At 29.3% G+C, this 27,323-nt stretch overlaps 1 protein-coding gene across 7 annotated transcripts in view; it reads right to left on the bottom strand.

Moving 5' to 3' along the window:
• LOC142325343 (armadillo-like helical domain-containing protein 3) overlaps positions 1-27,323 on the bottom strand; it is an 81,738-nt gene that overhangs the window by 9,229 nt on the left and 45,186 nt on the right. For 4 of the 7 annotated variants that reach the window (XM_075366975.1, XM_075366976.1, XM_075366978.1 and 1 more), the window contains 9 exons: positions 26,910-27,058; positions 23,957-24,142; positions 20,881-21,095; positions 18,673-18,905; positions 16,540-16,666; positions 13,507-13,582; positions 10,322-10,400; positions 4,544-4,660; positions 643-966 (listed from right to left, as the gene is read on the bottom strand). In XM_075366975.1, the coding sequence (XP_075223090.1) occupies positions 874-966; positions 4,544-4,660; positions 10,322-10,400; positions 13,507-13,582; positions 16,540-16,666; positions 18,673-18,905; positions 20,881-21,095; positions 23,957-24,142; positions 26,910-27,058 (1,275 nt within the window). In that variant the 3' untranslated portion in view covers positions 643-873. Of the gene's footprint in view, positions 1-642; positions 967-4,543; positions 4,661-7,854; positions 7,910-10,321; positions 10,401-13,506; positions 13,583-16,539; positions 16,667-18,672; positions 18,906-20,880; positions 21,096-23,956; positions 24,143-26,909; positions 27,059-27,323 lie in introns of those variants that run through there. The other 3 variants (XM_075366980.1, XM_075366979.1, XM_075366981.1) reach the window with 2 other exon arrangements.

Here is a 27,323-nt window from a genome sequence, read left to right as displayed (position 1 = left end):
CACTGGGGTAACTGAAATCAAAGTAAAATTTTTCACAAGCCGCAACTCACATATTAAAATATATTAATTTTAATAGAAAGTAATTTTTTAAAATCAATACTTGTTTTTAAATACTGAAATATTGTAAAATACTGTCGATTGTGTCCGTGTACGACTCCAGGATTTAAGATCGTTCACTAAGAATGTTCTCTGATAACTGATTTATTCATGAAAGTTATAAGTATAGACTGAAATATACTATTTTGGTATATAAAATTAATAATACCCTTACAGCTTAGCTCATGAGTTAAGGTGTTCATACTTTCTTTTATAGTTATTTTTTATATGTTAATTTATAAGAATGTAAAGGATGCAAAAAAAATATATTAAATACCATTTTTTATAAACTATACATATATTACAGATTTTAACAACATAATAAAATAATCACCATCTCATACGTAATTATTCCCTTCATACACCCAACAATTAAGTAAAATAAAAGTCTTTATGGCATAAAACACTACAATATTTAACAGTATCAGTCTGATTACTGCTAGTTAATTTACAAACTGTAATTATTACAACTGTTCAATAGAATTAGGAAAAGACATAAAACTATTTTTAATATTCCTGAGACTTGATTCATGGAATGGCTACAAAAAAATGTAATTGCTCTTTATTAACAGTAAAAAATAGTACAGTTTTATTAAAAGTAACACAATCTTTTTAAACAACTTATATAACAAAGTTACATTTTAATATATTTATTTATCAATACTTCCAATAGTGTACTGTTTATTTCATTGGACTAGAAGTACAATACTCATAAAACCTGTCTTTTTAACCAAGATATAACGTTTTCCGGAGTATTTCATGATTACCTTTCATACATCATGATATTGTTGAGAACTCCTGTAGTACAGATTGAAGATTAAGTGATGTAAAATCAATATTCTGCCTTGTATCATTCACAACACTTCTTACCTGCAACACAATAGGCAATTATTTAGACAGCTCATAATATAATAAAAATGCATATAACTTCAAATTATAAAAAAAAAATTTTCAATTTTGTTTTGAAGCTATACAATTTTTTTACAAGTATTGCTACCACTAAAATAACTGAAACTAAACAACAAAGTCTAAGAAAAAGGGAAAAGTCTATGAAATAAAAAAATGTCTCATCTGAAGATCTAGTTCATTTACTCTAGCTAGTTAAATTATGCCTATATATGAGGGCAAGTCAATTGTTATCCGCAATGTAATTATAAATTTTATTGCAATACAAATAGGAAACTTACATGTACATAATTTTTCAACATAGTCCCCTTGCATTTCAACGCACTTAGTCTATCGTTGCACAAGCTTCCTGATGCCCTCATAAAAGAAGGTTTTCGGTTGAGCTGCGAGCCAGGAATGCACTGCTTCTTTCACTGTTTCATCTGAGGTAAATCGATGGCCCCTTAATAATGCCTCTTTGAGTGGATCAAACAAGTGGTAGTCAGAAGGGGAAACATCACGACTATACAGAGGATGAGTCAGTAGTTCGAAGTTGAGTTTCTGAAGCGTTTCAGCAGTGTGGGCGGCAGTATGTGGACGGGCATTGTTGTACAACAACACAAACACCTTTCGACAGCAGTCCTCGGCGTTTGCTTCAAATTGCAGGCTTCAGCTTGGCAGTAAGTGTCTCACTGTAACACGCACTGTTTATTGTCGTGCCCCTTTCCTCATAACGTGCCAGTACTGGGCTTTGTGAGTCCCAAAAAACCGTAAGCATCAGTTTTCCTGCAAACAGTTGGGTCTTGAACATCTTTTTTTGCAGGGCGAATTTGGATGTTTCCATTCCATACTCTGCCGTTTACTCTGCAGCTCCTAATGATGGATCCGTCTTTCATCACCAATGATGATTCTGTCTAAAAAGATGTACCATTCGTTAACATAGCGATCCAAATGTTTTTGGAAGATGTCCAAGCACGTTTGTTTATGCGACTGTGTGAGTTGTTTTGCCACAATGTGCCACTTCATCGATAGTTACTCGTCTGTTTAAGAAAACCATGTCACGTGCACGCTCAATGTTTTCCTCACTTGTGGCAGAAAACGGTCGTCCGGCTCCTTCATCGTGCGTAACACTTCTGTGACCATTTTTGAATTTTTCAATCGTAGACACTCCGATGCAGCAACACATTGTTCCCGTACTGTACCGAACGACTTCGATGAATTTCGGCCCCTGATAAATCTTCCGACCACAAAAAAACAGATCACTGAACATTGCTCTTCTTTGGTGCAAACAGAATGCGGAACAGCCATGGTTAACGGCAAGGCAGCGATAATGGAACTAACCTAGCAGCATCAAACCTGCACAGACATAACAATTAAACCACGCATGCGTCATCTACGCAATACGACAGTACTACCAACATACACAAAAATATCAGTAAATTGCGGATAATAATTGACTTAGTAGTTAAAATAAAAGGATCAGTCAGAATTTATCACCTAAAATTCAAAAACATCACCCTGACAATTACAATTTACTGAGACTTGATTCCTGGAATGACTACAAAAAAATGTAATTGCTCTTTATTAACAGTAAAAAATAGTACTGAATATCCTAGAATTATTCTGATACTTCAACTTCATGCAAATACAAAAACACTTAGAAATTATAAATCAATCAATGCTATGCGTAGCTGAGATGGAGAAAGAAATTATAAATCAATCAATCCTATGTGTAACCGAGATTGAGAAAACATTAATCCTGTTCACTTTCTTAATGAAAAATTTCAAAAATTACTGATAACATAATAATATTAACTACTTCATTATTTTTCATAGTAATCCTTCACACACGGATGATGACAAGCATTGTGCAACAGATATTTGTAATTTCAAAACCTTTTCAGTACTCAACTCTAGTTTCATTCCTGCTACAGTAGAACCTTTTTAATTGTTGAACCAATAATCATCTTGGTATACGAATTCTAACAAATATTGCTGGTTCATTTTGAATAAAGTTTAAATCCTAGTAAAGGCTTTTAGACTAGTATAGACTTTTATACAGATTTGAGAACTATATCATGGATACTGGTGTTCTTTGGTGGTTGGGTATCAATTAACCACACATTTCAGGAATGGTCTGAGACTGTACAAGACTGCACTTCATTTATATTCATACATATCATCTTCATTCTGAAGTAACACCTTATGATGGTTCTGGAGGCTAAACAGAAGGAAAGAAGATTTTGATACCTTGTACATTACAAGAACAAAAGTAGCAATCATCACTGTGATTTTGTGGTTCTCTCTAGATCATTGGTACACCAAACCAAAAAGATGTTTTCTTACCTTTTGTACATCTGCGTAATTCTTCCACACAAGTAGAACAAACTGTATGAGGAACCCACACTTTTTATCTTGATCACCAAGTTTTACCCCAAAATTGGTATAGTATGCTTTTTTTTAACAAGGTCTGTAATATTTCATTGCTGTTTCTCCACCACAAACTCCCCACAAAGTAACAGAAGTTATTAAGTGAATTAACACAACCCCTTGAAGCTATTTTGAAATATAAAAACACTAGGACAGCACAAATAGAATAAATTCAAAAAATGAAAGAAAACTGTAATACTATAGAAGATTTAGAAAACTATTAACACTAGAAAAACCTTTCAACACAATGTTCTAATTGTAAATGATTTATTTTTATTTCAGTAGTAGAGTGAAGGGGAGTATGAGTGAACCATCACTTTAGCTAATAGCTTGACAAAAATGACTCATGAAGTCACTCTAATCATATTACATCATCTTATTAGTCACTCACCTCACTGTATCAAACCAAAATTATGAACACTACTTGTATTCATTTCATATAACCAAACCAATAATAAAGTATTGAAAAAATTAACACAGGCCTAATGTTTTATTCAACATTTTATAAATAAAATATGTTGATTACCAATTTTGAGAATATTAAAAAAATTGATTTAGTGAAAAAATGCTATATGATAGAATTTTTTGATTATCTTTTTTGAAACCAGCACACAAAAGTCTATAAGAATCAGTTATTGATTTTCAAACAACTTTTCCATTGTTGATGTGTGTAAAGTAAAAAGGCCTACTAAATCATAATTTATTTAACAAACATAATTTGTTTCAAGATCACAAATTTTTTAAAAATTTTTATATAAAAAAGTAATATAAAGATGAGTATACAATTTCCTACCATAATTTTATTTTAAACTGCAAGCAAAGTGAGATATATAAAGTGCACTGTAAGTGCTGTTAGCTTGTATGACTGTTGATTTCATACAAAATATAAACATACTGAATATATAAAAGTTATGTATACAAATTTCACCAATACTATGGGTTAAATATTTTATTTTATACTTTATGCAGTTATATAAACAACAAATTAAATTTAACATTTTAACAAAAACCTGTATAAAAAATTTCAATAACAATGTATCAGTTTGAAAATTATATTTATAAAGACAATTTCCTGTTAATTTAAGAACTGAAGGAAAGAAAATAACAAAAATTAAATAAAGTATACACATACCACGGCAGTAAAAAATGATGCATGACGAGGATGTTCTGAGTATCTTTCATACTGATCTAAACTATCTTGTAGTTTCAAAGTTAGACTATCATAATTTCTTCTTACTACTTCTAATATCTGTACAAATAAATAAAAATAGTTAATTTATATACATTTACTAATAATTTTAATATTAACTATTCTGTTTTAATGATTTGTCTTTATGATATAAAACTAATAAATAGACTGATGTAATAGTAGAGAGTGGCACAGGGAAACAGGAAATTTTGAAAATAGTAGTGCCAGCCCTGAGGAGCTGGTAGAAACGTGGGAATGGCATCCTTCTGTGCACAACTACCTGCCATTTAGTAGTCATGGACCACTGGGTCGGTACACAACAGTCATTTGCCGTGAAGGCATTTTACAAGAATGGTGACAGTGTGACTGCTGCTCAACAAAAATTCTGACACTGGACATCACAGTCGCTTTCCATCTTGCCATGCCATCAAGACATGGGTTGAGAATTTCAAGGAGACAGGTTCAACTCTAAAAAATAAACCATCAGGAGGTCAACAAACTCCAGAAAACATTGAAGCAGTTTGGGCCTCAATTGGAAGGAGTCTATGACTATCGGCAAGGAAAAGCACAACAGCACTGAACCTAAACCAAATAACTATCTGCCAAATACTGCACAGTGATTTGAAGCTTTATCCTTACAAAATTCAAGTTGTACAGGAATTGAAAGCACTAGACTACATGGTCCCATGAATTCCCATGGTTTCAAAGTGCCATGCAACATCTCAACATTTGTTTCCAAGAATGTATATGTTTAAATGGCCATCATCTTATGGACACTGTTTTTAGAAATTGAAATTTTTTGTATGGGGCACCTAATGGACACATGTCCTTAATTAGGAAGTATGGTTAGAAAAAAAGGAATCTTGATGACTGCACTGGAAGGGTCAGTAGAAGGAGAAAGGAAGCAAAGAAAGAGAAGGATGAAGTTAATACACGAGGAAGATGGGAAACTACAAAGGGAGGAAGGAGGAGACTTGGGGGCAGAAATGGATGGAGATAGTGGTGGTGTAAGGGACCTGTCACTATTATTATAAGAGTACCCCATATCTTACGCTGCCACCACTTCTATTCCATAAGCTCCTTCTACTCTTCTCTTCTGTTCACTCTTCCACTCTCTCCAAGCAATTATCCCTTAGCCTTTTGGTATCCTTCCTAACACTTCCATCTCATACATCTTCCTAGATGTGTTATCTTCCACTTTTTACACATCTGTCAATCAAACTAATCCACAATCTCTATTTCTCTTATAAAGACCACTTATTAGATACATTATTTGGTGACAAGAGTATTTACAACTATAAGCATATTTAATTTTTTCTGTACTATTTTTACAGTTCCAAGGAAATTCTTTGAACAAAAGAATAGTAAATACAGTGTATCACAAAGTTCTTTCAGGACTTTCATAACATATTCCATTCGTGAAAAAAATAGAATATGTTCATATAAATATATTTCCCAAAATGCTTTGTTTGTGCATTATGGCTAGTGAAAACTTTTGTCTGATTTCAGCTATCCCAGTGAAATGAGATTGTACTGAAATTTTTGGGACATTAATTAGTGATTTATGGTTTTTAACTAGAAAATCAAATAAAATAGGTCCCAGAACCGTAACTGCAGTAGTTCTTGAGTAATCTGAGGTGAAAACCAATAAATTGTGTTAAAAAACTCTGTTGTTTATGTCTGACGAACAATAACTTGTTAAATGGGTAATACGCACATAAAACTTTTATACAAAAATTGTAGAGAATTTAATTCTAAACAAATAGAATAAGATAAGTTGAATAAAATAAAGAAAAGAATAACTCAAATTTTATTTAGAAACAGTACACTAGGCATCAAAGTGCCTATGTACATTATATGTACATGTTTATGATAATTGTTCAAAAATGAGTCTGCCGTTATCAACAAATATCTTGGCACGCTCCTGTACTGCTTTTTTTGCTCTTTTTAGTTCTTCAAGGCTGTTCTTAAGTTGCTCAGTTGCATCCATAATGTGGACAATTCCTCATAAGAATACATTTTTGTTTTATATAAAATATTTTTCATCCATCCCTAGACACAAAAATCTAAAGGTGATCTTGGTGGCCAGGAATGTGGACCTCCAAAACCAATCCATGTCTCAGGAAAATGATGATTTTAATGAGTGGAAACAGCACAAGAGAAGTGGGGATTCATGCCATCATGCTGTTAGTATATTTTGCATCTCAGCACTAGAGGAACATCTTAAAGCTGATTGTGAACAAGATCATATTGTACATTGACGCTAAATCGGTGTTGAAAATTGCCTTCCACTGTTTTATAAAGCTTTACTTCTGCCCATTTATGCTCATTGCATAAATTGTTGACACCATCTCAAATGAAATTTGCCTTGTCTGTAAACAAAACATACATACCTTGTCTGATTCACTGACACCTGGACTGCACTGAACTGCATCAATAATAGCGTCGTGTTGGATAGAATGTTTGTAGCTGATATGAATACTTTATAGTGAGCCTGCTTTCTGAAGATTGTGAAAAGTCGCGCTAATTGTTTTGGGATCTGGAATACAGCAATTCGTAAAACATATTTCATATTTTACTACAGCAACTGTAGCATTACCATTAAACACTACAAAATGAATACCATATCAGCATATTCCTTTGTTGTAAATTTGTACAGCATTACTTCAATGGCAAAACAATCACATTCAAACTAAAATTCACAAAAAACCTTAACTAACAAGAGCACAGTTCACAGTATGTTACATACTTAATGTACCTTAAAAAATGATTTAAACACTAATACAATATTGCGCATTGTTGATCGGCTGTTGTTATTTTATTGCCAACTTTGAAATATTCATTTTTCAAATAATTTATTGTTTTTCAGTCATTAATAAATTAAATTATTATGTATATAAGATTAATTTTTATTTTAAAACTTTTGTGTAATTTCAAATTTAAAAAATTTTTTAACAGCAGTTTTTAAACGTACATTTTATTTTTACAAATTTTGTACATCACCAAAAAATGATTTGTTTTTTATTAGCATTAGCATTCAAATAAAATTTGAATCTTTCTAACTCTTCTTTGTTTTATTCAACTTATCTTAAATGTTAATTAAATTTTCTGCAAGTTTTATGTGTTTATTTAACAAAATTAATGTACATCAAACTTAAAAATAGGATTTTTTATGTTTCAAAAACTACTGTTGATGAGGTTTGGAACCTATTTTATTAAATTTTTCCGGTCAAAGACCATAAAAAAATACTAACTCTGCCTCAATTAGTGTCCTAAAAATTTCAGTACAACCTCAATTCACCAGGGTAGCTGAAATCAGAGCAAAATCTTTCATTAGTCAACACAGAAATGAAGCATTTTAGGACATATGTTTATATGAACTTTTTCCAATATTTTCACAAGTACAATAGGCTATGAAAGTCCCGTCCCAGGAGAACTTAGCACACAGAATTCTATACATACATATATATAAATTGTTTCACGGTTTCAGGGAATGAATAAAAAAATTCTATATCAACATCTGTTTGGAAAGCTTAGCTTACTGGCTGTCCACCATCTTGTATTTTTAACATAAAAATTTATTTTTCAGGAATGGTTAATTGTATGAAGCTGAAATTTTATATACTGCTATGGTACCAACACGTTTACTTGTATAAAAATAATAAACCTGATTTCTCAATTCATTTCAAAATAGCAGCCATGTAAACATTTTAATCATCAATATCTATGCAACCACTGGTTTATTTAGATGTTATGTTATTACAACAAAAAATTTTAAGCATTAAATAAATAAATTATTTTTGTTGAAAATAACAAAGTTATGGCAAACATTCTTGAAGTGAGTCGCTCTACATTAAAAAACCAGTTTTCATTTCCTCCTGATTAAAATTAAATAACTCGACACATTCTCAATTGGAATAATTTTATTAATGTTATGATGTAATAAACTATAATTTAATAATAATGAACAAATATTGCAATAAAATATAATATTACTGAAATCATGAAAATATTAAAAAATAAGTAACAATAATATTGAAAAATATTTTCCTTAAAACAGATGTAATTAAAAAGTTACTGTTGTAAATGTAAATAAAAACTAATATCAAGTTTGTGTTTTGCTACTGACCAAGTGAATACATTGATCTGGGCTGTGAGTTAATTATTTTTTTACCATTATTGTATTCACCATGGCAGGTAATGGCAATCATAATTATACAACTTAGAAATGTCCAATATGTATTTAATGAATGGTTTCACATGTTGCAACACCTTGAGGCAAGACAGTTGGTCAGGAGCACTTTCCCAATTGAGTGTTACCTTCTCACACAATGTTTTCATCCATTCATAGGCAGCTCAGAGACACAGGAAGGAATCGTGGTAAATCAGGAAGACCACGTTCAATATGGACACCTGAATCATTTCAGAGAAAATCACCAATATCAGTTTTCTGTAAATTTATGGACTGGTATTCTGAGAGACCATTTATTTGTCTGTCTCTTACCTGAAATGCTCAATGGTGAAAGATATTTACATTTCTTGACAGCTGATCTTCCACTTTTACTCAAAAATTTGCCACTAAACACACGCACAAAAAAATGGTTCATGCTGGATGGGGCTCTGTTTCATTACAGATTAGAAGTTAGGGCATGTCCAAAGATGAATTTGCCAAGGAGGCCTATTAGCATGGCCTGCAAGGTTTCTTGATCTCAATCCTCTGGACTTTTTTTTATGAGCCCAATAAACGACACTTGTATAAGACACAAGTGGTTACCACAGAATAATCACACAAAAGAATTCTAAATGAGACCGAGAGGATTCCTAAGACACCTGTTATCTTTGAAAGAGTCCGGTAGTCATGAACAATGCCTGGATACATATATTTTGAATGAAGGCCGCCACTTTTAACAGTTACTGCACTTTCTTTTACTGATGTTATATTATTATCTGATATGATACTTTATTTTTAAATAAATTTTAATTGGAAAAAAGAAGACAGTTTTTTAATAACCAGTTGTCTGTTCATTAAATGAAAAACATGCAAATTATTTTTCAGTATTAATATTTGTTATAATATTTTCATGATTTCAATAATATTTTATTTTATATAATATTATTAAATTGTTATAATTTATTACAAGATAACATTAACAAAATTAATCCAGTTGAGATCATGGCTTGAATTAATTTTATTCAGGAGAAAATGAAAACTGGTTTTTTTTTAATATAGAGTGACTTACTTCAAGAATTTTTACCCTAACATTTTATTTATGAACACATTTGAAAAAATAAGGGTCATTTTCTTTGTCATAAAATGCTTAATATATTTTTTAATAATATAAGACTTAAATAAACAAGTGGTTGCAAAGATATTGACTATTAAGAAGTTTACATGGCCACTATTTTGAAATGGATTGAGAAATCAGGTTCATTATTTTTATACAAGTAAACTTCTAGGTATCCTAGCAGTATATGAAATTTCAGCTCGATACAATTAACCATTCCTCGAAAATAGATTTTTATGTTAAAAACACAAGATGGTGGAAACTAAATGTTTCCAGTCACATGTTGATATAAAAGTTTTTCTTTATTTCAATGTGAAGACTATCCCCTAAATTCTTGAAACAGTTTTTATAAACACTCTTTATATAAATTTCATTTATTTGTAAATAAAACAGTAAAAATCATCCCGCATATCTATTTAATATTGACAACATTTACCTGATCTTCAGTTGGAGTGGACAGTCCTTGTATAGCTAACCATGCATCTATTTTTGGAGTAAAGTGACTGATAATTGCCCTAAAAAACAAACAGAACAACTTTTATACTATAAAATCATCATTTAAATTAAACCAACATTCTTTTAGTTTCATCAGAAAATGCATTATTTAGATACTGAAAAAATAATCCATTCAAAAATAGCTCATACTTATGAACTTGGAAAGAAGAAAGTTATAACTGCAAATGTTAGGAGATAAAAAGTTGCCCAAAGTATTCAAACATAATTTTTTTTTTAACTGTAAGTTTTTAGAATTTTTATCTCTCTGAATTCAATAGTTTTGTTCTAAAAAAATATATATATATAACTGACACACACACACACACACACTATATATATATATATATATATATATATATATATATATATATATATATATATATATATATATAAAATAATAATTATAATTAGCATTATTTAATTACAATTAAATTATTGTTATTTAAATAATGATTATAACTAATCCCAGCAAACAGAATAAGGTGTCAAGATTGTAAAATCAAAAATATAATTTAAAAGAGCAGGAATTGACTTATATACTGGATCTTACATTAAAATATTCTTATTCTTCTAGTTTACGTATTAAAATACATACTAAAACATTAATAATTCGTTTATGAAAATAAAGTTAATAATTTAATGATATTAGGAAACTGTCAATAGGGTTGGTTGTTATTTAATTAAAAATATTTTTTGTGTAATAATCTTTTTAAAAAATTTCTTTGTAAAGAGTTATTTTTCTCCCATTTTAGTGTAGCATTTTAGTATTGAGAGACTCTCATTTTATGTTTTTACAAGTCTGATTATTAAAAAAAAAAAATACATCCAACTATCAAAGATGAAATATGATATTATATAAATGAATAAAATATAAATTTAATAAATATATTTTGGGTTTACAAAATCAGATACGAACGATAACAGTATACACTTTCAAGAATTTTGTATCATATATTTGTTTGAGGCTGCTGTTGTTATCATAGCCCTGAAATAAGCAATAAGTATTTAATCTATCAGTATAATCACTGTAGTAATCTAACTCAAGCTATATAACAGATCTCCATTTAATCCTTCAATTTAAGCATTTAATAAAAAAATTCAGGACAAAGAGCAAAGCCTATCAGAATAAGGAATTGAATTAGCTTTTCTTATATGAGCACTAAGTTATTATTGATCAGACTTCAGCTCAATGAAGTCTTAGACTTTTGTCAAATTCTGCTCTGGTTACTCATACATTGGGAACTTGTTTAATTTTAATCTTTTTTAAGTAAGCTAAATGTATATGATGAAAAATACATCACAAATAAAAACAAATAATAGTAAATTAAATACTCTATAAATACAAAGTATAGAAAAACAACAGAATACTTAAAATTACCCATGCAACATATTCTGTTTGCGAGTACATTAATCACAACTGTCACATTCATATAATTTTAAATTTACACACTAGCATGCTGCACGAAGACAAAAGGTACTATCGAGTAGGGCATGGAAGCACATGATAGCTAAAATCCCCCTCTACAATCCTGCTATAATGCGTTAAAATCTGTTTACTGGTTTATTTTCAGTAGCAGTTAATAAACTGGAGTCGAGTATGGTCAACAAGGTTAAAACAACGCGCAGTGATCAAATTTTTAACAGCAGAAAATGTCAATCCTGCAAATATTATTCATTGTTTAAAAGCAGTTTACAGTAGTGAAACTGTTGACACGAGTACTGTGAATAGGCAGGCATTGAAATTTCGTGAATGTGAAACTGGAAAAGCAACAGGTGAGGACGCACCTCACAGCAGACAACCAGTTTCTGTGACTGACAAGAAACATCAAACGGAGATGGACAATTTTCTTCAAAATGACTGGTGAATCACCTAGCAATGCAATGTTATTCAGTTAGGCATATCTTAAGAACGAGTAGACCACATTATCGAGCAATTTAGTTACTGTAAAATCTGTGCATGATGGGTGTAACACAAACTGACGGACCAACACAAGCAATGTCATGTCGAATATTGCAAAGAACTTTTACAGCACTTTCGTGCTGAAGGAAACTACTTCTTTTTTAATATTGTGACTGGGGATGAGATTTGGGTACATCATTACAACCTGGAAAAAAAAAGACAAAGCATGGAATACAGACATTGCTAATTGCCAAAACCCAAATATTCAAAACTCAAGCCTTGGTAAAGAAACTCCTTTTGACGGTGTTTTGGGACACCAAACCATTTGTGTTACTAAATACCTGGAACATGGGACGACTGTGAACTCCAAACGGTACACTGAGACGTTAAGACACCTCAGACGACAAGTATGTCGCATTCGAAAGACCACCATGCCCATAATCTTGCAACATGACAATGCTTGGCCTTACACATTGTATGCCACTACAGAGGCTCTCTGCAAACTGAAATTTGAGCCTATTCCGCATCCATCATACTCACCGGATTTGGTTTCATATGACTTCCACTTCTTCCCTCATCTCAAGAGGGACCTCAAAGATAATCATTACCCCACTGATAATGAAGTGAAGGAAGCTGTGGCCACTTAGATCCAAGAAAGTCAGCCAGAAGTTTTCAATGACGGAATGCAAAAACTTGTCATACATTTCAAAAAGTGTATTAGTTTAAACAGGGATTATATTGAAAAAAAAAATACTGCATTTTGTAGCTAAGGTATTGTACTTTTATTCATATTTTTATTTCATTCCAATATCTCTTTTTATTCTTATGCTACGCATATATGTGGAAAGTGTTCAGCCGAGCCTCGTAAATATAGGTATTTTAAGCCTTAAGTACCACATTAACCACTTCATTTGTATATTAACAAATAAATAAGAGTGCAAATCATAAAAACTGTTAAAAAACAAAAGGAAAATGAGTGTCTTAATTATATTTTCAATCTATCGAAGAAGAATCGAGTAATCTCTTCTCTGCAGTAAGATTATGGTTATTCTGAAAATTAATCAGATTAAAAAGTTGAAATAAAATACAACCCAGTTTAACTGCTATGGAACATTCCAACCAAAGATCAATCTGGTTGATATTACAAAGTCAATTTTACTTTTTCCTATGTCAGACTTTTACAATCAAACAAAGCTAAAATAGAAAAGAAGAAACAAGAAATATACCTGATATTAATTAAACTGTTGGTCAGTCTTAAAGCTGTATCTTTGTACTCTCCATCCACAGAAGAATATCTGAATGCTAAAATAAAAAAGTATTAATTAGCATATAAATAAGAAGTAAACATAAAATAAACAATTAATTATATGTAAGAGTAATAATGGGTCATAATCAAACACAAAATACCATTAATATATAATACCATTTATTATATCATTATAAAATACCATTTTACAATGATATAATAAATTATATATATATAAAATTACAAAGCAGCAAGAGAAGATCAGACCTTCTTAGAAATCTGGAAACATGCAGGAAGATCAGCAAAAATGGCCCTTCATCAGCAGCTTGCCAACATCTGGATCAATGAACTACCAGAACAATAGACAACAGCCCTCATACACCCAATATGCAGAACTAAAAGGGCAGAAAACCAGACAAAACAGACCCTAACAACTGCAGGGAAATGTCACCCCTAGACACAACATACAAAATTCTTTCAAGAATCATCCTCAACTAGATCAGTTTACAACTGAAGAAAGAACTAGGAGAATACCAGGGAGGTTTCTGACCCTGAAAAAGGTGTCCAGGCCAGATCATAAGTCTCAAACTTATAATAGATTACAACAGAAACAAGAGCAGAGACATGGTGATAATGTTTGTAGACTTCGAGTAAGCATAAATTGCTTACTGTGCTCGGGGAATTGAGGAATGGCTTAAAAAACACCCCCAAAAATAAAAATAAGCCAAAAATTCAAAACAAATTGCCCTGGATTTGCCAACAACTTGATAGTGCTAGCAAATGACATCAACGAAACTAAAACACAAATATTAGAACTTAAAAACATTGCAAATAAAACTGGCCTCAAAATATCATTGGGAAAGATAGAAATTATGCCCCAAAAACCAACACAATTAAAAGAAGTAAACATAAACAGTAATAAAGTCAAAATAGTAACCCAATTTAAATACCTTGGAGAAATAATAACAAACAACCTAGATGAATATTTAGGTCGTTTGTTATGAAAAAAACAAATCCAAATAAGAACAAACAAACTATTTAAAGCACAAAAATTAACCTGGTACACCTACAATAAAAAATATCCATCCATGAACGCAAAAATAAAATACTACAACACAATTACAAAATGGTAAGCCACATATGCAGTAGAAACACTCTTCTACCTAATCAAATGATCAAAAACCAACAGACTCCAGAAATTCAAAAGAAGAACTGGAAGAACCTGCATCAACAAAAAGTACCAGAAAGATGGGCAGTGATGGGTCTCTCCCAACAGTCATATACAAAGAGGTAGAACCCATCACTGATAGCATGAGCAAGTCTTTGGACACATCATGAGGATGCAAGATTTAAGGACTTCTGTAACAGTAACAGGCTGGTACAGAACAATCTCATCTCAAAAAATACCACAGGATGCAAATGGATCAGAGAAATAAGAGAGGATCTGAAGGAAATTAGCCTTACACCACAGACAAGATAAAGTTAAATGAAAAAAATCAAGGGCAAAAGCACTCACAAGAAACTCTCAACATGAGCATTTTCAGTACAAAGAAAGGGCTTGGAAATCGGAACGTATGAAAAAATACTGGGAGGACTTCAAAGAGACTTGGATAATGGATTGACTGAAGCGATCCTGTGCGGTGATAAAAGATGAAGAAAAAACCACCTAGTACAGAATATTGAGATAAGACATATCTTACCTCAATTTTATCATGGTAGTACTTAAAAAATGAAAAAAAAATGATTAAAGGAATCATCACTATTATAAAAACTATTATTTCAACAATCCTACTTTGAATTAAGAAAAAAACAAATATTATATACAAAGAAATACATTACCTATGGGATTTCCACCATCAGCAGTTACGTCAGAAGTATATTTACAAGATTTTGAGAGTAAATTAACGCATGGCATCACTTGCATACATAAAGTTTTAATGTGAATACAATATGTTGATATCCTCATTATAACCCGATAATAAACAATGAACATTTAATAATATTAAACAAATTAAATTCCTATAATGAAAAGTTTAAATACATAATAATAAAATGTTAAATTATTTAGAAGTCAATATCAAAATAAACATGGAGAAACATTACAGGATTATAAATTGGGTTTATCTAATGTGGACCATCTAATAAACAATAAACATTCTATTTTTGATACTGACAAATTTAGAAATATTAGAAATTAAAAAAAATGACAAAAAATTAAATACATTAAAAATATATTACTTGTATAAATACAAACTGAATTTCAATTTGATAAACCATCAGACAGTATTTGAGGGAGACATTCTTATAAAACACCAACAGATAGCAGCTTCCTATAATAAATTCATACAGTTTTCATTGCAATATTACAGTACTGTAACGAACATTACACCATGTGCATGGTTTATTTTAGTAACACAGTATTTTGTTAATTTTTTAACATCTTTATTTAATGTGCAATTTATAAAATGAATTCAATCATGACTGAGGATGCGGGATCTCACGGAAGTACTCTCTTGATAAAATTAAGTTAAGATATGTCATATCTGAATATTCTGTACTAGGTGGTTTATATTAATAGAACTTAAAATATAATTTAACAGTACACAGGAATAATACGAATGTTAAAAGGATTAATTTCAATAAAATAATCTCCTTTTTAATTTTTTATTTTAATGTGTAATTTGTAATGTGTAAAGATTTGAAAAATTATAGAACAACTGATGATGTGAGGTACTCATGAAGTGCTCTTGCTTGGTATGGAAAAAGGTAGGTGCCATCCTATTTTAATTTATTTTATTAATTCTGTACTTTGGTTGATTGGATTAATATAATTTGTATAGTGCAGAGGAATATGATTCCTGAAAGGATTGATTTTATAAAAAAAAAAAATAAATAAAAATATATAATTATTAATTTGCTTGTTATCCCTTAATAAAGGAAGCAAAAACACTGAGGAATACTGTAGTAGGATATTTTGAAGATAAATGGAATGTAAAATTCATAAAAAACTTACCTACAGAATACAAATTATCAAACACAGAGTGCATTCTTATCATTTCATAATACAAATCATCATAACTACTCGGTGATGGCAAAAATGTATCTCCATATGTAATAAATAAGTTAAATATGTTCACCACCTGCAAAAAATCATACATTATTTCAGTTCTAAATAAGTAAATTAATTAAATATAAGGGATATTATAGAAATAAGTTATGTTTATTAAAAAAAAGAAACAGTTCTATTAGAATATTATTAAGATTGTATACAATTTGAAAATTCAACTTTTACCTGTTTTTCTACTTAGGTGCAGTTTTGTGAAAGACCTGCTAGGACCATTTCTTTCTTAGAGAAAAGTTCTTGAACAGATGGTAATTTATAGATCCCAAATCCAGGCTGTAAGAAGGGAGATCAAATACTTCCCACTGAATTCTTAGAGAAAATTCTACTACAGTCTGAAGGCAGGCACTGTCTTGCAAGAATGTTATCATATTTTTTTGAATGTTCCTTCTTGCTTTTTTTTTTAGTTTTAAGTGTCTTACAACATACATTCAAAATACCATGTGCCATGAAATCGAGTTTGACTCCTTTGCTGCCGTGAAAGATAGTGCCATGTAAAGTTTCCAGGCAGAAAAAGTTTGCAAGAATTCAGTTTCTTTTTTTTTTGTACAACTCCAGTGACTGATTTTTTTTTCTACATTTTCGTATGAAATCCATAATTACTATTTAATCACATATGAAGTTATAAAACATATAAATAACCAATATATATAAGTAATTTTGTTAAATATAAAAAAAGATGTTCAGATCAGTATAATATAGATTACTTACAGATAAATACTAAATATAATAATTAATGTATAAGTAATAAAGTTTGTTGCTTTCTTAATATTTTTAAACTTGAGATAATTGCATTTAATTACACCACATTCTACCTATAAGAAAACAGATTGCTATAGAATATATTTCAATGTTTTTTTTTTTTTTTAATAGATAAAAGGAACTGGTTAGGACAATGTATGAGAAGATGTTTATTAGTGGATGCGATAGAAGGCTTGGTGAACGGAAGGAAAGGAAGAGATTTCAAATGATGGATGGAATTATGGAAAAGAGAAAATATACAGAAAAAAGAGGTTAGCAAAGGATAGAACAAGGTGGAGAGCAGCCATGACAGGACCTGCTCTAATAGCAGAACACAATGAGTGAATTAAATAAAAAATAATTTTTTTTTATATTTTTTTTCTTAAATTAAAGATTTAACTTTTTTTATTACAAAATTGTATATTTTAAAACAAATTCTGCATAATATTAAATTGATTAGCATTATTTTTAAAAAAAGTACATTGAGTACTGGACAAGAAGGTATACAATATCCCTTTGTAGTAATTGTACCGCTTGATGTTTCTGTGTGTTGTATAATTCATAATACCTCAAAATCTGAGAAAGGTTTTGAAAAACATTAGGATAAAATACCAAATGGCAAAGCTAAGTTTAATAAAACCAGTTCCAATAGATCAGCATGATTTAATAAATTTAAATATACTTTTCTTTTGTCGGATAATTGAATCTTCTTGTCATTAAATGGTCATAACACCTTCAGAATAATAAGCATACCTTTTTAATTTATTTTCACTAGTCCATTCATATGTCACTGAAAATCCCAAAATATCTAAGGCAAATTATGATTTGGACGAGCATTTTATGTCTCTACACAGGATTTGCCCATAAAATGTATTTACTGACAACAACTGAATCAAATTTTCAGTTGAACATAAGCTTTAGTAACTTCTGAAGAGTATAGAGGTTTATATATTATTACATCAAGGTAACTAGAATTATTATTTTTATTAATTTAAGTGTTATTTATTTTAAAGTGTCGGAAGACAATGAAATTTTATATTACAATTCTAACTAAAAGTTGATATGCAAACATAGATTAATTTTTTGTACAGAAAAGACAGTTTTCATTACTAATGCACATGGTTTTGATAGTCAAGACTAGATCACATAACCATAAAAATAAAAATAAACCACTATTGCAATTTAACCCCTGTAACTAAAAAGATGGCAAACAATCACTGTAAAACAAAATGTAAGAAATGACAGGTAACATAAATTGAAACATATATGATATGATATACTAACCTGAAGACTAAGCAGAAATATATTCATTTTCTTTGCCAAATGATTTTCATTGGCAAGTATGAATTTTAACAAAGTAATGAGAGCAGCCCATAAATCTTTCCATGGGAAAAGTAAACGTACTCTACAACGTTTCTGATAACAAAGAAGACGGTGTATGACTCCAACACATTGCAGATACTGCTCTAACGGTAATTTCTTCATCATATGACTCATTATAAACTCAACTAATAAATCTTAACAGGCACACAAAAAAATTAAAATTAAAATTAACTAATTGCCATACTCTAAGAAATATTTACTTAAGTAATTAGAAATATTTTTTTTTAATTTGATAAATATATTTAAGATTTGAAAATTTATTTTGTATAATATTTTAATACTGAAGCTTGTTAAAACTAATCAAATTAGCACAAATTCAAAATTTCACTAAATATTTCTATCAATAATAGCATGATAGTATAATGTTTGATTATCAAGGATTTTCATTTTCAATCTAGTTAGTTTTAAGCTAAAGGATAAAAACAACATAAACTCAACAATAACTAGCCACTGTTGTATTAATAAAATCCAAACAAAAAGCCCTAATAATTACTATAAATATTTATATTCTTTCAGTTTTTTACCCATCCCTAAATCTAAAGTTACTTCTTTTTACAGTTTTTACTTAAAACTGTAAACTGAGATACTTACACAGCATGCAATAAAATCCGAGTGAAAAAGATTATCTTATTTTCTTCACTGAAAAGAATTATTAATAGAAAGTTTATTAATAAAATGTTTTGGCAACATTTAATATTAAAATAACCTGAATTTATTTTGAAATGACACAAAAACTTTATAAATATAACAATTAATACTGTAAAAAAAACTACATTAACTTAATAGAACTTAAAGATTAAAATTGTACATTCATAGATTTACTTGTTAAAATTTCAAACAGATCTCATATACAGCTTTCAAGGAACTAGAAGAAATTTTTTTTATAACTGAAGTCATCTACAAATGTAAACACAATATTTGTTAACTTGTCCTAAACAAGAGTTTCATTTTTTATTAATTTAAACTACTATATTTGTTTAATTAGAACTATATACAACTTAATACATAATGCAATTTAGAAAAGTATGAAATATGTCAACTTTAAACAAATAATTAATGAATTCAGATCATCAAAATTAAAATACAAAACACGCTATTGAAAAATTAAGACATAATTAAATAATACACAAAAAGCTTAACAATAACAATGTTGTTATAGTATAATAAATAAATAGAAAGTACTAAAATTTATTTTAAAAATAAATATAATCAGTAATCTTAATTAAGTGGAATGCAAAAAACTAACTACTTTACAATATGAAGTATTTACGTGTATTCATATAAATTAGTATTTAATAAATGTACTCAAAGCTCTCACTATTAGTAATAATGCTGGATATATTCAGACAATTGTCATGTACACACTGTCGAACTCAGCTTGCAGTCTTACTTTTAATTTTTGTCAATTAATTGAAACTATAAAATTGCCAATTTTAAGGCATAAAGCCTTAACTCTTATTACTTAACTTTAACTCTTATTACTTTACAAGTTTGCTGTATCACAAGCAACTTTCAAGAAAAAAAAATCTGCTTGTCAAATACAGATATATCTAAGAATTTGAAAATATTAATGAAGCAGTTTATGGCAGTAAAACATGGAGGCCAGGAAAAAACAAGCATGAAAGAATGAAGGGCTCAAAAATATGATGTTGCAGAAGGGTGATGAAAATTATCTGGGTCAATTAAATTCAAAATGAACAAGTCTGACAAAAAGGAGAGAAAATAAATTTGTAGAAATGAACTATGTTACTGGGCTGTGTGTTAATATATACAAATTTCATTAATTCAGTGCAGAGGGATACATTTAAAAAGTAAAAACTGTACAGAAAGACAAAGATTGCAATACACAAACAGATATAATTGAAGAAATAGTAAATATGCAGATGTTAAAACATTAGCATAGAAACAGAATGAGAGAGAAACATCAAGCCATAGTCATCTGTGTAATGCCTAAAAAAAAGCTAATCATAAATTCTGAATTAGATAAAAGTTATTTTAAAATTCTAACTTCAACAGTTATGACATCATTATCCACTTACATTTCCAACTGAATAGTGTGCAAAACTACATTATTAACTAATTTAATAAATTAATTTAACATAATGTTACCAATAAGTGTAGAAGCTAAAGGTTGAGAAATTTTTTCAGTGACTGGCTTCCTATGACGCATAGGTAATCTATGTAAATGTACTTTGAAAACTAAATTAACATCATGCATTAACGAATTGGCATACTGGTCCTCAGCAATGCATGTTAAAATTATAAAACATAATTTTACATTATTAACACTTGCTTCACATTTAGTGTCTTGCATCACAATCGAACTGCAACAAAAAAATACTAGACCACAATTACAGAAAAAAACAAAAAAAATAGCAATAACATAGCCATTCATTCATAAGCTATTAAATCCAGGATGACCATCACATCTAAAGTCTGACAAATCCAAGAAAAGATTCATTCACAATTAACGAAGAAGCCAAGACATAAGTTCCTAAGTGAAAACTCTTAAAATATTGCTAAATGTGTATGTGGCAATTAGTAATAATACCAAAATAAAAAATATGTATTGGTGGTCACTGGAAAACATTGGTGAAAAGGCACAAACATCAAAGATGAGGAAAGGCAAAAAAGCAGTTAACTGCCCTAACAATAGATAACAGGATTTACTCTATGGTCTGTGTAAGAATTGTCTCACCCAGATTATGAGGATACAGTATACTGATATTATATCCTATTCTATCAAATAATTCCACATTAAGTGGAACAATTCAGGAAGTACAAATTAAAGATACATTTTTATTGAACTATACAAGAACTTTAAAATACAAGAAATACAAGAAATTAAAATGTTCTGAAAAAATAAAAACCTAACTTAAAAAACTCCTCTAAAAATAAAAACTTAACTTAAAAAACTCCTCTAAAAATAAAAACTTAACTTAAAAAACTCCTCTAAAAATAGAAATACAATTTTGATTAATTTATTTATAATTTCTTGTTTTAAGTTAAATATTTATTTAATTAAACATGTGAAATAGCTACTACCACATATATAACAAAGTATCATAGTCATACAGTATATACTTAAAAAATCACTTTAAACAAATTCACTGGTGATGATGCCATGGTGGTGTCATAGATAGGGATTGCTTCATGCGCACGACACTGCCTATGCATCAAGGTCAAGGCATTTTTTTATCCTCTCCTACTCCTTGTCAGCATCCAGTAAGTAAGGGTTTCATTATTGTGTATTAGCAAAGAGAAACCATTATTCTATTTGGTTGTGTAGTTCATTTTTACTTTTTTGTGGTTTTATAGTAAAGTATAAAAAGGCCTAGTTTACTTATAAAATTATGCAATAGTAGTTTTGTTATCGTTGAATAGTTTTGTTACTGTTGTATCTTATGAAATTTTTTTTTGACATAGATTTTTTTAGGCCCTAATTCATAAATCCCTACTAGAAAATTAGTAAATTTTGCTAAGTATAATACAATATACCTTCATTTTTTACATTTAATTTATTTGAATCTATTGAAATATGCTTATAATTAATTTTATCCTAATTGGTTTAGTTTTTTCTTCATATTTGAGAACTTATAAAATCAAACAATTTAATTTAATTCAATTAAAGAATGGAATTTGAACATTATCACACAAAAATGTTTATAATTTTATATCAATATTACAACTTTTTACTTTGGTTTTTTGATTTTTATTTGTTTCAGAATGGAATTGCAGTCTTGCACTTCTGGAACCACTGGCTCCTACAAAAGAAAGCTAGACAAAATTGAATCTGATGAAGAATTGGTTGCGTATATTAGATTAAAACCACTTCTTTAACTATACTTTTAAGTACTATTTCTTTCAAAATATGTTATGTAATTTAAATGTGAAATGTGTAATCATTTCTTAGAATTTAAATATTTTAAAATAATAAAGTCTTTTAAAAATTGCTAGTTAAGACTATATTTTTTTGACAACCTGAAAAATAATTGTTAGAATATAGTAATAAATTTACCATTTTTACAATAAAATGATTACAAGATTACAAATGATTGTCACAAGATTACTTGTGACAAACTTCAGTTAGTATTTTTGTCAATTTTTCTAACTTTCATGAACTGTAATTTTTATAATTATAGTTACGTGTTCTAATAAAAGCTGTCTTCTCATAACTAATGGTAGTTAATATATTGCAAAAGATGAAAATTAATTACCATTTTTCTTCTAATATTTTTGTAATTTCTATTGCAAATCAGAAAAATATTATTCAGAAAGAATTTCGATGTAAATATACAGAAAGTTTTTTTTTGGGGAGAAAACTATATCATAGTTTCAATAAATTATAATCTAAGAAGACAGCCAACACACTGCTGACCAAATATTAAATCATAGATTTTAAAAACCAGTCAATCATATCCAAGAATAAATGGATAGATATATGCCAAGAAACAATGTAACAGGCGGGTTGCATAATTGTAGAATCATTTGTATGCTGCTTGCTGATGAAGCACACATGGTGTCATCACATATTTTCAAGGTTACAAAATTGTAAACTTAAAAACTGGCTTTATGTGTTATATACTAATACAATTTATTAAAAAAATACAAGAAAAAATAGCATAGAAGGTAAGTAGAGAAAAAATTAGCAGTGAATATTTTAATATTTTAAATAATGATGATATAATCTCTAAATAAATACAAGGAAATCCAAAAACCTGATCCAGTAAGTTCTGTGTAAGTTTTAGGACCTGTCTTATCAAAACTGAGAACACTAATAAAATATAATTACTGACATTAATAACACATGGGTTAAAATATTATGAATTTTACAGCGTTGAAAAGTAAATATCACAGTTGGCAGCAATGAGCCAATGCATTTTTGAGATTTAGTCATTTATTTTGTTCTCTTATTGAGATGTAGTCTTATCAAATTTAATTGCTGGGAATCATCATGTTAATGGTATTCCATTAAGAAATGAAGTTGGTTATAGTGGTATGTATAGTTCCTGGAAAATAAATCCAAGATTTTATCTCAAATATATTTTAATCGTTTCTTTCGTACTAACGTCTATCTATAAGCGCTCTTAGTATAAGCTAATAAAAAGTGTTTTCTATTAACAGGTAAACTACTAATATAAAACAACACACAACATACTGGTTAAAAAAAAATTAAGATACTAACCAATACTGGAAGAATGTAACTAACAAATTAGAAGGTTCAATAACTGGAGGTGTATTTGATGTTGGTGATGAGGACAGTGGTGAAGGTGGAGTGCTAGATTCAGTCTGTGTTTGAGCTAATGTAGTAACAAAGTTTCTATTTAGATGTACAGCTTCATACAATGCTACCAACACACCATTATTAGCTCTGAAATAAAGATAAAACATTAAAATGTCATTCTGAACTTAAAATTAGTTGCAACATTAAAAAAAATAATAATAAGATAGAATCTTCAATATCTTTAATCCCTATTACATTTTATAAAACTTCAACTCATAATAACTTAATTTATTTTAGAACAATGAAATAATTAAAACAGACAGTCTAAATAATCACTAATATTAATTGTATCTGTATATTATTTTTATACACTCTGTTGAACTCCACAGCAGAGTGGTAGCATTTCTGCTTTTCATCCAGTAGGTCCTGGGTTCAAATCAGTCAGGATTGGGATCTCTCACATTCTATGAAAATTCATTGCTCGTCAGTGGCTGTAATTGGATGTCAGCCAGTAGCTGCTTAAATAAGGAAATAAATTATTATTATGGAATGTAATTTACAGTGGAGCTTATGGAATTTAATACATAAAGAAAAGTCAGAAAAAAACAAACGAGTTAGTTATATGTCTAACTCTCTGCACAGTTATGTCGACAGATACTGAAATAAAGAGAACTATTTGCATCAGTCACAAATTATAGGCTATTAACACATTCTAATGATATCAGAAAAGATTCCCCTAGATCTTTAGAGTTCCAAATGAAATTTAAAAAGTCAATTTCTTTAAAATCTGCTATCAGGTTTTAAGGTAAATTGTCAAAATTTCTCAGATCATGGGCTCATTTACAATTTTACAAATGTTTAACTATGTTGTATATATTATAATGGCAGAGTTGCTAAATCTACGCTTAATAATTATGAAATATTGTAAATAATATAATTTTTTGTCAATTTGTATACTATTTGTATACCTGTCCAAGATTTATGTTTTATCTAAAAATTAACTTTAAAGAAGATAAAATTTAGAACTGAATATTATTATATTTAATTATACATAATTAAAAAAACAATTTGATGTGAACACAACATGATTCCTTGTATGCCTAATAAATTTACAAACACACATTTTTAAAAGTACATAACATTTTATTTCACAAATAACTACTGATTTTTTTTATTGTTATTGGATTATTATTTATTGTAATTTTTTTACAATAAGAGGTTAATAATTATTAATAAATCAATACATTTAAATTAAAAAAAAAAGTTAAAAAAAAAGAACAGATAAAGTCTGATTCGAACCATGTGTCTTCCCTTTGTAAGAACCAAATATTTCATTAATTAGATTTTTTTTGGCTATAAATCTGGAATCAATGAAAATAAGTACCATTTATGATATATCGTTGAAAAGCTCTCAATGAGGGCTTATTACTGCAGTTAAGAAAAGTCCAAAATCCATTTTTTTTTTTTTGGATTTAGGAGTTATTTCAACACTTTTGGTACAGTCGATTGTAATCAAAAGGGGAGGTACACATGTTACAACAGTCCTAAATCCAAAATTTCAACATCCTACGGCAAATTGTTTTTGAGTTATGCGAGATAGATACGTACATACAGACGTCACACTGAAACTAGTCAAAATGGATTCAGGATGGTCAAAATGGATATTTCCATTGAAATCTGAAAACCAAAATTTTTTGCGATCACAATACTTCTTTTACTTCGTACAAGGAAGTAAAAAGATTAATGTTTGGCGTAGATTTTATTATCTCATGTTATATTATGTTACATATATAAGAATAATTTTTATATAAATGCAAGTGTACCACGACCAGAATTACAGTTCTTAGATCTTCTTAAGATATTACAGCAGAGAGAAACAGGTATTGGTGAGTGCAAATACCTGTTTCCCTCTGCTATACTACCAATTGTTACCTGATTGTGGAAAGAAGCGGTAAAGTGTAAAAGTGTAGAAGCGGTGTGTGTTGAAGGGGTATGTGGGAGCCAAGCAAAATCAAAACATAAATTCAACATTAAACAATAATAGTAGCAATTTCGACAGAAATTTTATGCCTTCACTGTAGAATTCACTTAATTGTGGTGTGTATTTCATTTTTTTATGCTGTTATATATTTAAGGTAAATCTAACAAATCCACAGTAACACTGTATTCAATTTACTTACAGTGTGAAAAAAAAAAATACCATAAAATATAATTTTTGGCAAAGTAAACTATTCCATGACAATCAAGTCAAAATAACTACTATAACAATCACTAAAAGTAGTTCAAATAGTAAAGGAAAAAGTAGAAAAATCATGGAATAAAAAAGCAATATTTAACAAATGTAGCAAATAAATTACACCGAAGGTCGAGTGTCATCAGAGTTATGCTAAAAATTACAGTGTGCGAAGCAACCTACATCAGGTTTCAGTTCTTTCTAATAATACTTAAGACAATTTAAACAAGTAATATCCTCCTTACACACCCAACACGAGAAGGGAGGTATTTGATTGTATTAGTTTTTTATGCAGTACATTCAATGGGCTGAATGTACTGCAGATGTCAATGGGCTGAATGTACTGCAGATGTCAATGAGCTGAATGGACTGTAGTACATTCAGCTCATTGATAAAGATAATGAAAAGTCACTTTCTCTTGTTAGTCTAGCATAACCATTGGAGAATGGCCTTACAATTTTCAGGACTGAGTTCCTTCTCATAGATAAAATCTTTACAGGTCATTTAAACAAAGCCATGCCTGAACAGATACCTAACATTACAAACATAACCACCTTACACCAGAAAACTTAACTGAATAAAATAATTCTATATAGGCTTAGGAAATACAAACAATAGTAAAAAATAAAAAAAATAATTTTGCAACAATAATAATAATAATAAATAAATGTGCAAACTGACCTAATTTGTTGAGTACGGAAACCACTTTCTTCGGACACAAACATACTCCCTACCATATTAGTGATTGATGATATCCATGAACTTGCCTGAGCTTCAGTTTGTTGTAATGCAAATTGATGACAAAACTCTGATAGAGAAGCAGTAATTACCTACATAAAAACACACATCAAACAAAAATTACAAATTTTTATACAAGACAACTACTAATATTAATATACAAATCAGTTGAAATTAATATAACATTAAATTACTATTGCTGCAAAATGATAAGGAGAAAAAATATAAGAAAATAATTAACTATTTAATCAAGTATACTACTGCTAATGTATAGGAAGGGAAGAAGAAAAAATTGTGGGTAAGTTTGAGCAATGTCAAAGATGAAAGAGAATTTAGACTCAAAATTCTGCACAAAAC

This window comes from Lycorma delicatula, chromosome 5 (genome assembly GCF_047948215.1).
Source record: "Lycorma delicatula isolate Av1 chromosome 5, ASM4794821v1, whole genome shotgun sequence".
In the NCBI taxonomy this organism is placed as follows: Eukaryota; Metazoa; Arthropoda; class Insecta; order Hemiptera; family Fulgoridae; genus Lycorma; species Lycorma delicatula.
The sequence above is the reverse complement of the archived record's forward strand: the minus strand, read 5'-3'. Positions and strand labels throughout refer to the sequence as shown.